The 11,276-nt window shown below is 51.8% G+C and overlaps 1 protein-coding gene across 2 annotated transcripts in view; it reads right to left on the reverse strand.

The window, feature by feature from the left end:
* Positions 1–760, reverse strand: part of LOC135810288 (uncharacterized) — a 60,772-nt gene extending 60,012 nt beyond the window's left edge. For both annotated transcript variants that reach the window (XM_065323771.1, XM_065323770.1), the window contains exon 1: positions 497–760. In XM_065323771.1, the coding sequence (XP_065179843.1) occupies positions 497–668 (172 nt within the window). In that variant the 5' untranslated portion in view covers positions 669–760. The remainder of the gene's footprint in view (positions 1–496) is intronic.
* Positions 761–11,276: the final 10,516 nt, after the last annotated feature.

The raw sequence follows: 11,276 nt of genomic DNA on the forward strand, positions 1-11,276 counted from the left end.
GCCAAAACAGTCTGACAATCAGCACAATTCACTCCGTATTATTGGATACGACAGCGTTGCTCAATGAAATCCGTTCGCCTCACTCAAGTACGCGCCGGACTTTCCGCAGCCCTAGACCTGCTTACACAGGGCTGAGAAATAATGCAAGGTGCAAACTTGAGTGACGTGACTGGATTTCATTGGGCAGCACTGTACGTGGAGTACTAGATACTTTTGACGTGGCATTCTCTTGAATTCTCTATAAGCAAGTTAGAGATATCTACCGTGCACATCTCACATGCCTACTAGTGTGTGTTCAGACAATATCCAGTAGACTGTGGGAGAGAGAAAAAGCCACACGTCCATTCAGATAAGACGTGATCTTTTCAACGAACTCAAGGTCACCCATCACACACACACACAGTAACACACACACACACACCACGCACACACACACACACACACACACACACACGCACGCACACATACACGCGTACACGCCGGCACGAGTACTTACCTCGATGCGTTTTTGGAGCAGGAGCTGATGGCGTAGTTTGAGCGGCAGCGGCAGCGGCAGGTTGGGTTTGTGTGGCGACGGTAGCACTAGCTACTCGTGTCATTTCGCGTCCGTCACAGGACACGACAACATCATTTGAATGCAATGAGGAATGAAATCTGTACGAAGGCATCTTGGCACAAGTCTTTAGTCTTAGGAAAAGCAAAGAATCAGTATACAGTATGGATTGTACTACAGTGAATGTCAGAGAGACAGTGGAGGAACGACAGCATCTAATGTACATGTATGTGATTGAACAAGCGCAGCGTCTCCGCGGCACTTCATTCCACGCATGCGCCTAGTAGTCGCTCTAACGTGGCATAAGCATTCAGCTTAGACACTGCAACTGGTTGGTTGCTAGGAGGTACGTTGCGGATTGGTTGAATAGGTTCGTTCTTTGGATTGTTCTTGACAACACGGTGTTGTGACAGGCTTGTGGCTGTGCAGACAATGGATGGTTTGTAGGACTAGCCGGAGTAGACTCTCTGAGTAGAGCAGAGACCTGACCAATCACATGATCTAAACATGTTGACATACAAACTGTGCGAAGCCCATCCAGTCTCCGATTATCCGGGCACGTGATTCAAGGATCTTCCATCCCGCGCTGTGTCTGTGGTGACACCAAGAATCTACATGCATAATCCTCGGAGAACGCACCACATAATGTCAATTACTTGAGACGGGTTGGCAACGGGGTTGCACTATACACATAACAATGTTTTCCTTTTGGGTCAGGCGATAACGAAAACTCGCATCACGTGGTGTAGTAGTGCTTATGAGTGATGTCGGAGTTGTACAGTTTTGTCCAGGGTGATTCTAGTGAGCCGTGGTGCAATAATATTAGTCCTCCTTGATCTTCATGGCTCATTCGAGACCATGACAAAATACACCCAATATACAGTTTTCATTCATTTCAACTAGCACGTCTTCTAATGCATTCTGAAAATGTCACAGCTGATGCTTACGCACACACCAATCCCTTGCACATCCTTTTTGAACAGATCCCAGCCCTGGAACGAGCTGATACAGGCACATGGTATGGTATGGTATGGTATGGTATTGATTTATTTGAATTCCGTATCTCAACAGTAAAATGTACAACTTGAGAACATCCGAATGACATAGATACATAAACATAAAAGTACATTGCAAACTCTGCTCCCTCGTGACCCGTAATCCTAACAATGCCGTACCATTACTCTCGGACGATCAAGAACAATGCACCAAAGAACGAACAGACCAGAATGTTACCAGGCATATGATACCCGTCTGTACAAGGTGGCTCGGCCATATACAAATTTCCACATGAGAATAAGAACGTTCTAGTCTACAACTCTCAACCGGTACTTCCTCGGCACCAGTACAGCTGCACTGTAACTAGTGTAAGGAGGGATGTCATCGGGTAGTAGGGTACCCGTGCTACCCATCATCGTAAGTATCGTAATAACAGCAGGAATACAGGTAGCAGTGGACATGTCACTGCTGTGGGTGGACGACAGAAATTAAACCTGGCCACAGCAGTGAGCAGTCAAGGCAAGCGCTGCTGCCAGAGACATGCCAAAGACCATGACCGATGTGATGAGTGGGCTCAGAATGCGCACTTTGGCATGCCAATAATAATGACCATGACCGATCTGAGAGGGCTCAGCGCACTGTGGACAAGATGGAGCTCCGGAGGGATCTCTCAGCCTGAGCTGGTTTTGCTCACGGCTGCAATGCACAGAGTTGTGAAACCAGGACGAAGCAGACCAGTGCAACATCATGTCATGATTTAAGTCTTTGCACATGGTTATGCTGGAGATTGGCGCACCCACCGGGCTAGCATACAGCAGCCAAACGTGCGACCATACACGTATGTCTCGTCCTCGCACCGCACTAGTCACCATGGTCACCAGTCACAGACCGTGGCCGATTATCATGATTATGGCTCTTCGAGGGGAAACTAGGGGTTTCCCCCTACTGGATAAGACCTTACCCCGTGTTTCAAAGTACGGGCGCGGGCACGTACATTCAGAGCGCGCTCGAAAAACATAATAATTATCTCGATTCCGATTAGCTGTCACTCAGACATGGCGAGACGCCGCATGTCGGCTGAAGAAGTGATCCAGTCCATCATGCCATGGACTCGGACAGACAGTGATGACTGGAGCTGCGATAGTGGAGCCGATGACTCAGATGCGGACATAGCCGTGCGCGATCGCGACGGAACAAATTTAATTTCGCGGACGTGTCCGCCGTGGTGGATGTCGTACCTACTGCCGTGGTCGCCTTGGACAGCCCTGAGGATATCGGAGATGTCGATGTCGAACTTGAGCAGGGCGCATCAGCACAAGTTACGCCAGCGCAGGACGCAGACACGAACGCTGATCATGAGGAAATATTTTAATATTTCCTCATGATCAGCGTTTTTGATGCACAAACTTGTGTACATGGACCAGACAATTCTCCTGCAGCACGTGACGATGCAGCTTGGACGAAAGAGAATGACAAACCTACTATTCCTGAATTCTCTTCACGGCCTGGAATCCCAGTACAGCCAGCAGATGATGCCACAGCATACTGGTTTTTGAACTTATACTTTGTACATGTACTGTAATTCTGGCAGCTGCTCGTCACCGAAACGAACCGGTATACAGCGCAGTGCATAGCCCGTTCCACGGCTGGGCCATTTTCCAGCCTACTTCCCGGCATGCCAGTGACAGGGGTAGAGATGAAGATATTTATTGCTCTTTACTTACTGAGTGGTCCGGTGTACAAGTCCCAAATGAACCTATTATTGGAGCTCTGACGCTACGGTCGGCGCACCTGCATTTCAGGCCCTCACTGTGATGCGCAACCATTTCCAACGCATCGTGCAATGCCTGCCCTTCACAAACAATGAAGCCGATAGCCAGGATGGTCGTCTGATAAAGGTAAAGCCATTATTTGATTTACTTGTGGGCCGCTTCAAGCACGTGTACACACCTAAACCGTGCATTGCTGCCAAATAATTTTCGCCCAAAATCGGACACCCTTCATCGCCAAGGCTGGCCACATGGTGCGAATTTTTCTCCTCTGCAATATTTTCCGGAGAATTCAAAATACCGCCCAAAATACCATGGAAATTCGCTTCGTTGCCATGGTAACTGATCTTGCACACCGAAGTAATCGGTTGCCATGCCTGAATTCTGTAATCCTAGTAATGCATGAGCGTGGTCACACACTGTACAGTGTACATACCCTCGTACTTTGCACTTCCACCGCCAAGCGCTAGCCTTTTAGAAGCACATGACAGTGATTTGTGCCTTCAGTTGCGCTCAAAAAAGAAAATACAGGACTTCTGAATAGGAGAGTACTGATCCCTGGCATTTTGGGCTACGTTTCGGACGTTTCCTTTTTCGGACCGGTTTTCGGAAGAGCCTTCACAAATCGGACACTGTCCGAAAAATCGGACGGTTTGGCAGCACTGTTTAAAACGCCAGATGTATGTGTTGGTGAAGAACTGGTTTTGTTTTAGTGGTGTCCAGGGTACCTGGGTACCCGCTGGTTTTGTTCTAGTGGTGTCCAGGGTACCTGGGTATCCGCTCGTTTTGTTCTAGTGGTGTACTGGGTACCTGGGTATCCGCTGGTTTTGTTCTAGTGGTCTACTAGGTACCTGGGTATCCGCTGGTTTTGTTCTAGTGGTGTACTGGGTACCTGGGTACCCGCTCGGTTATCTCAGGTACCGGTAGTAAAATGGTACCCGTTTGGATTTCGATGATCCAGTCAGTACGGAACAACACTGCTGGGATCGTGCATTCCAGGCGGAGTCAATTATTTACAACTCCACGCTGGATGTAGTAGTAGTAGTAGTAGTAGTAGTAGTAGAATTTATTATTTTACGTCAGCACTGTTGTTGCATTTTCGCATCTAGTAGATCTACCTCTCCAACTAACAGACACGAATCAATTTGAGAATCACAATGTGATATCAATATGCAACCTGATTTGATGAGATCTCAGTGGCCCGTGGCACAACCCTCGTAACAGACACAAGCTCAGAATTTCTCTTGTTCATTAGAAGGTGTTCTTTATTGATCTGTCTCTGTTCTCGGTAGTTGTGTGATTATAAGAAAAGGTTTACAAAGTGAGTCGTACGTGTAAGGAAAAGCGTAGTATGGTCCTCTTTACGGAGGTGACACAGTGGATGGTCAAACGGGTAAAGCACAAACGAAAAGGATGCTGCGAGTTAGTGCAGTCATGCAGCAACATTCTCCCCCTGGTTACCAACCGTGGAAGAGTTAACATGAACATGTAAACAGGAAGTGAAGGGAAGCGAAGAAGACTATATTCAAACCTAGCAACTATTGTGCTATCCGAGTAGAAACAAAGGTGGATGGTCCATGGACGCACAAAACAAAACAAAAACAAGAAAAAAAAGAAAAAGAGAAGAAAAAAAACAGTGCAGCTAGCTGCAGCGCAGAAGTGCGGGAGGCATGAGAGCTCTACGAAAGCACGTCCAGTCATAGAGCATGCGTGAAGTGCGATCTTGATGGATCCAACGAGCCGCTCCCAGGCTCCGCCTGTGTGGGGTGCCGCCGGCGGGGCTTCATTCAGCTCCCGAATGGCCTGGTGGAGCTCTTTGGCGGCGCCTTTAAAGTTGGTTCCGTTGTCTGAGTGGATCACCAGTGAGTAGCCTCGCCTGCTGATGATTCGCCGGATAGCCATTAACGTTGAGTCGGTGGACAGGTCGTGCACTAGCTCCACGTGAACGGTTTGGTTGGCGAGACAAGTGAAGAGAGCGCCGTACCGCTTCTCATGTCTGCGCCCAACAGTGACAGACAGCGGGCCGAAGTAGTCCAGTCCTGTCTGTGTGAAGGGTCGCTGAAAGGCGTCAGTGCGGCACTCTGGCAGGGCGGACATGATTGGTGGCTGCTGTTTGGCACGGAGATTCTTGCAATGCTGGCACTCGCTCCAGGTGCTTCTTACCGCTGCACGGATACCGGGTACCCAGTACTTCTGACGCAGCTCGTTCACTACGCGATCCTATCCTTGATGTAGTGACCAGACATGGTGTTGCTGCATAAGCAGCCTAGTGAAGGCGTGTTTCGGCGGGAGCAGTACAGGTTGGCGCAGGTTCTTGTTTCCAACCGTTGCGTTCCGTACGCGACTGTCAGAGCATATGATGCCATAGTCGTAGATGAAGATTGTCATCTGGACCAGGCGCCTGTCCTTGTCCACTGGCTTGCCATTGCGGAGCGTAGCGAGGTCTTCGGGGAAGACTTCTGCTTGTGCAGCTTTCCATCAAAAGACTCTCCGCGGCTCGCAGCTCAGGGGACTGTCACCGACGGCTTGGCAGCGTCTCTTTCTCCCCGTCTCAGGTGGCGAGTGAAGCGTAGCACCCAGACGGTTGCTCTTACCAGGCGACACCAGTTTGAGAATCGCTTGATCTCTGGTTGTACTGCCTTCGGGTTGGGTGGCTCTGAGCTGTCTCCGGCTGCTGCGTTGTCGCCACTGAACAGATGCTTCAGCTCGGGATCATCAAGGTCCGGCGAACGAGTCTCCTCGGCGGGCCAGTCTGCTTCGCCTTGCCTCAGATAGTCCGGGCCGCCCAACCAGCGATCGTCCGGCTGCAAGCGCTGGGCAGAGATGCCTCTAGAGAGATCGTTAGCTGGGTTCTCTCTTGTTGGTACCCAGTGCAACTGGTCTACTTCAGTTGTGTCCGTTATTTCCGCGATCTGCTGGGCCACAAATGGTTTGTATTGTCGTGTGTCCGAGCGTATCCACAGCAACACCGTTCTGGAGTCCGTCTAGAATATGACCCGTGGAATTGAGATACACAGCTGCTCCCGGGCGGTACAGGATAGTCGCGAGGCGAGGACCTGGAGTTCCAGACGGGGTATCGAGGCCGGTTTTATTGGAGCAACGCGTGCCTTCGCTGCGATTAGGGACACTGCCAGCTGAGTATCATGGTTCGCTACTCTCAAGTACGCACCGGCGCCATTATGCTTTCTCGTTTGCTTCGGAACACGTGCAGCTGGATGTCGGTAGCGACTGTAATCAGCGGTGTGTAGCACCGTGGCCCTTCTACGGTGGCCACCTGGTCTAGCTCTGCCGCCCAATCATTGCCTTGCTCCGTGGAAGGGTGATGTCGTCCTCACGCCAGAGTAGCCCCGTTGGCCCCCGGCGTCCGGTGCGTGTGGTGAGAGTATCTAGCAGCTGGAGTGCGCGGTCGTCAGCCTTGCTGCGAATTTCCGTGGGCTTGTTCCCGAAGGAGTCGAGGGCGAACTACTACTTGATCAGGTCTTGGAGGTCGCTAACGAGACCCCAGTTGGACAGAAGCACGCCTTCGTCGATTCTGTAGTGGCGGGCACTCATTTCGCCGTGAACAACCCACCCTCGCTTGGTATGTGTGGCTACGGGTGCGTTTGGCGGGCCCTCGGCGGTCACCCGTGGTGCAATCAAGCTGTAATGGTCTTGTCCGATTAGGAGTCTGGGCTTGGCCCTGAGCAACGTTGGTAGGTCAAGTCCCTCCAGGTGGGGCAATTGTTGAACCGTTGAGGGTTCATGTATTGTGTTGTCAGGTTGAACTTGGCATGAATGTGAACGTTGGTTAAAGTGAAGCTGTCCTGTCTCTGCCTGCTAGCTACGCTGAATGTTACTACCTTGGAGCTGGACTCCTGGTGCTGCTTGCCATCCGTCCATGACAGCCTCAGGGGCCGAGTTGTTCCTGCAAGCCCAAGTTCCTCCGCTAGTTTCGCTCTCAATCAAGGACACTGTGGAGCCTTCGTCTAGGAGTGCGTACGTATCAGCCTCTGTGTCTCCGTTTCGTACCGTAACCGGCATCACCCTCAGCAGCACCCGTCCACTGTGTTCCGACACGTGGGTTGCCGAGGTGTATATCATCTCCGATGTGCGTTCTAGCGGTGCTACACTTCCGCGGTGATCGCGGTGTAGTAGAGGATGGTGGGGTTTGCCACATGAGCAGGCTTTCTCCTCGCAAACCCTCGCGAGGTGGCCTTCGCCAAGGCAGCAGAAGCACAGCCGTTTGTCACTAATGAACTGGCGGCGGGCGTTAAGTGGTTCCACGGCTAGCTGGAGGCAGCTACTTGTGGTGTGCCCCGAAGTTTGCTAGAGAAGAGGTAATGTGGCTTACTAGCGGTGGCCTCCAGGACTGTGAGCGTTAGGCCTGTGCGTGGAGTGGCATGAGTGGCGTCACATGGGATCGGCTGAGCGACTAGGCATGCAGCCTTGGCCCTCTGTTCAAGCCTGGCCAAGAAGGTGTCCAGGTGCGGGTCTATGACGGTTTTTAGCACGTGCTCTCCCCATTGAAACCAAAGCCCTCCCCCCCCCCCCCAGGCAGCTTGCCAGCTAGCTCCTTGACCAACTGAGAGTTGTAGAGGAGGCCGGTGCACTTCGTGCTGCGCATAGTGGCAACAAGGTTGCGGCACAGGGCGCTGATCTCAATCAGTGCCACGATGGCCTCCTCCGACTTCATACCTCTCTGTGACTTCAGCTTCAGAATGAGGTTCTGGACAATCTGGTCCGGGTGGCCGAACCTCATCCTCAAGATGGAGATGACCTCCCCTACATTGTCGGAGAGAGTCATCATCCCCTGCACGGCTTCCCTGGCCTTTCCGCGTAGCGCTTGCTGTAATCATCCAAGGTTCTCACCGTTTGAGAAGCCGCACCCTCTGGTAGTGTGCTCCAATGCGAAGATAAATGCTGGCCACTCGTCGGCATGTCCAGAGAACTGAAGCAAGTCCTTAGCAGTGGACTGCCTCGCCATGAAATGGTGCGTGGTGAGATTCATGGCGTGTGACTGCCTTGCAGGGGTAGGGTGTGTACCACTGGATTCGCTCCTGAAGCCTGCTCACCTTGGTGTGTCCAGCAACAGATCCTGGATCTGTCCGTTGGCTTCTCTCCGCTCGCTCGGCGCGTCGCGCGCGCTCAGCTAGGCTAATGCCATCCGTGCATGTCAGCTCCTATCCGTCGCGGGTCTCCCGTTATCGACGAGAAGAACTGGTCCGGACACTGGCATTACTGCTGCCGTTTGACCGGTTTCTGTTCAACGTCTTCTGGAGTTCTAGCTTCTTGCGGATCAGCTTTCGCTCTACTTCTGCGAGCTCTTCCGCGGTGATTCGTTCCGCTTCGGCGTCTAGCTCGTCTACTCGAGTCTGTAGTTAGTTTGAGTGTGGCGCTGCCCGACCCTATCCGCAGACAATCCAGCTCGAAGGACCAATGTTTTGGTGAGATCTCAGTGCCCTGTGGCACAACCCTCGTAACAGACACAAGCTCAGAATTTCTCTTGTTGATTAGAAGGTGTTCTTTATTGATCTGTCCCTGTTCTCGGTATTTGTGTGATTATAAGAAATGGTTTACAAAGTGAGTCGTACGTGTAAGGAAAAGCGTAGTATTGTCCTCTTTACGGAGGTGACACAGTGGGTGCCCAAACGGGTAAAGCACAAACGAAAAGGGTGCTGCGAGTTAGTGCAGTCATGCAGCAACACAACCTGAGAACAGATATACTAAAATATTGTTTTATGTGAAAGTATTAGTTGCGCAAAAAATTAATCATGGCTGCTAAAGGGTATCCGTTAACCAGCACGTTAAGAAAATTTCCCGTTTTGCTTTGCCAATTTTTCCTAGACCTTGTTTTACCCGTGTGTGTATTCGTGCGTGCGTGTGTGTGTGTGTGTGCGTGTGTGTTTCTGTGCATGTGTATTTGTGTGTGAGTGTGTGTGTGTGTGTGTGCATGTGTATGTGTGTGCATGTGGATGTGTATGTGTGTGTGTATGTGTGTGTGTGTGTGTGTGTGTTCGTGCGTGTGTGCGTGCGTATGTGTGTATGTGTATGTGTGTGCATGTGTATGTGTGTGTGTGTGTGTATGTGTGTGTGATGCGGGGTGGTAGTAATTTAAAACAGTGCTGTATGATAGCTACTTTGAAACCAGAGGGCTCAAAACGGGTGATAACAAAGTGAGTGCCGCGGACAAGAGCGATACAACATTTTGGGCTGGACACGGTGCCACATACACCATATCGACGGAGCCAGGTCCCTTTCTGAAGCCGCATTGAGAGTCTGGCAACACGTCTTCAGCGATAGCTTTCAGGCGGTCCTGCAGAATACGGGCAAGCAGCTTGCCTACAACGTCCAAGAGACTGATGCCGCGTCAGTTATCACAGTGGTGTAGATCTCCCTTCTTGGGGATGGGCACAACCACTGCATCACACCAATCATCGACTAGAGTGCCTGCGAGCCAGGATTTACGCATGATGGTCAGGATGCGACTGTGTAGGTCTTTGCCAATATGTAAGACCATGTCTGGTAGAATGCCCGACTGACCGCCAGCTCTACCTGCTTTCATGGTCTGCAGTGCAGCCTCTAGCTCGGCAACAGTGGGTGGCTGATCCAGCTCAGGAATAACGGGGCGATCCGCCATCATTTCGACCACAGCTGCATCGTGTTTCGCCACAGGGCGAGGCCTGAGGCAAAATGGACGATCAAATAGAAGCTTACTGCGAGCCATATGGTGGTCTCTCACACACACACACACACACACACACACACACACACACACACACACACACACGCACACACACACGCACACACACACACACACACACACACACACACACACACACACACACACACACACACACACACACACACACGCGCGCGCGCGCAAATCTGCAAATGCACTGATTTTCTCTTTATAGCAACGATAGCGGATCTGATTCTGATTGAAACAGATCAAGTTAAGCGCCAGATAATTGTCTAATCCACACAACTGGCGAAGCTATGTGAATTGACCACCCCAATCCACACCTGGTCTACACCACACGGAGTACATCAGAATAGGACGGCCAAGACAGTTACCTATGCACACCCTACACTTGCTGGGGTAACCAGTATAGAAAGCACGCACACACACACACCTGTCCTGTCCTGTAGAGCCACTACCACTAGGGTCACGTAGGCCCCGGAAGGGCAGCAGAGAGAGAGAAAGAGCGCGCCACCCGATGGTGCTCCAGATGCGAGACTAGTCGGAACCGGCGAGAGCTGATACACATATGCGGGAACTTGTCCCGTTCTCTGGACGGTGGCAATGCGTTAAGCAGCGATGGCGGTTGCGTCCCTGGGTTGAGCGGAAACAACGATTGCAGGTGTCACAGTGAGCATTGCAGCAACTCCGAGCGGTAGTGTCACCGGTGACAACAGTAGCCGATTCGGTCCATACTGGGCACGAGGTAGAAGCGAAGCAACGATGCACAGCCAAGCCTCCGCGGCTCCGGAACCAATGATGACACTGAGGGCACTGACATGCACCTCTCTGCTCCGAAACCGGCTTCTGCCGTTCAGCCGTGTACTTGTGCCTAGCGAGGTCGCCCTGATGTGCGAAGTGCCGGGCGCATGTGAGACAAGTCACCGGTGCCGGTACGAGGGGATCCGGGGCGTCCGAGGTGTAGGCCAACCTCCAGTCTGGGCGAGAGTCACAGGCCACTCTGTACCAGTCCGCTTCAAGGTCTCGTGAGCGGAGGTTCTTTACAGCGCAGTCTTCCCACCGCTGACGTGGGCCATGTGCCGGGCGATGAGATGGCAGGGTGCCGAACAGCAACTGTTTGGGCAATCGCACGTCGTCCATGCGGGCGACATGGCCTAGCCACTCGAGGCGCCGATGCTGAACCTTGGTGACGATGGTTTCAGAGTCACCCCACCACTCAAGCAGCTGGTTGTTTGATATGTTGTCATCCCAGCAACGATGGCGTGTGATACCCAATATC

This window comes from Sycon ciliatum, chromosome 2 (genome assembly GCF_964019385.1).
Source record: "Sycon ciliatum chromosome 2, ocSycCili1.1, whole genome shotgun sequence".
Taxonomy (NCBI): domain Eukaryota; kingdom Metazoa; phylum Porifera; class Calcarea; order Leucosolenida; family Sycettidae; genus Sycon; species Sycon ciliatum.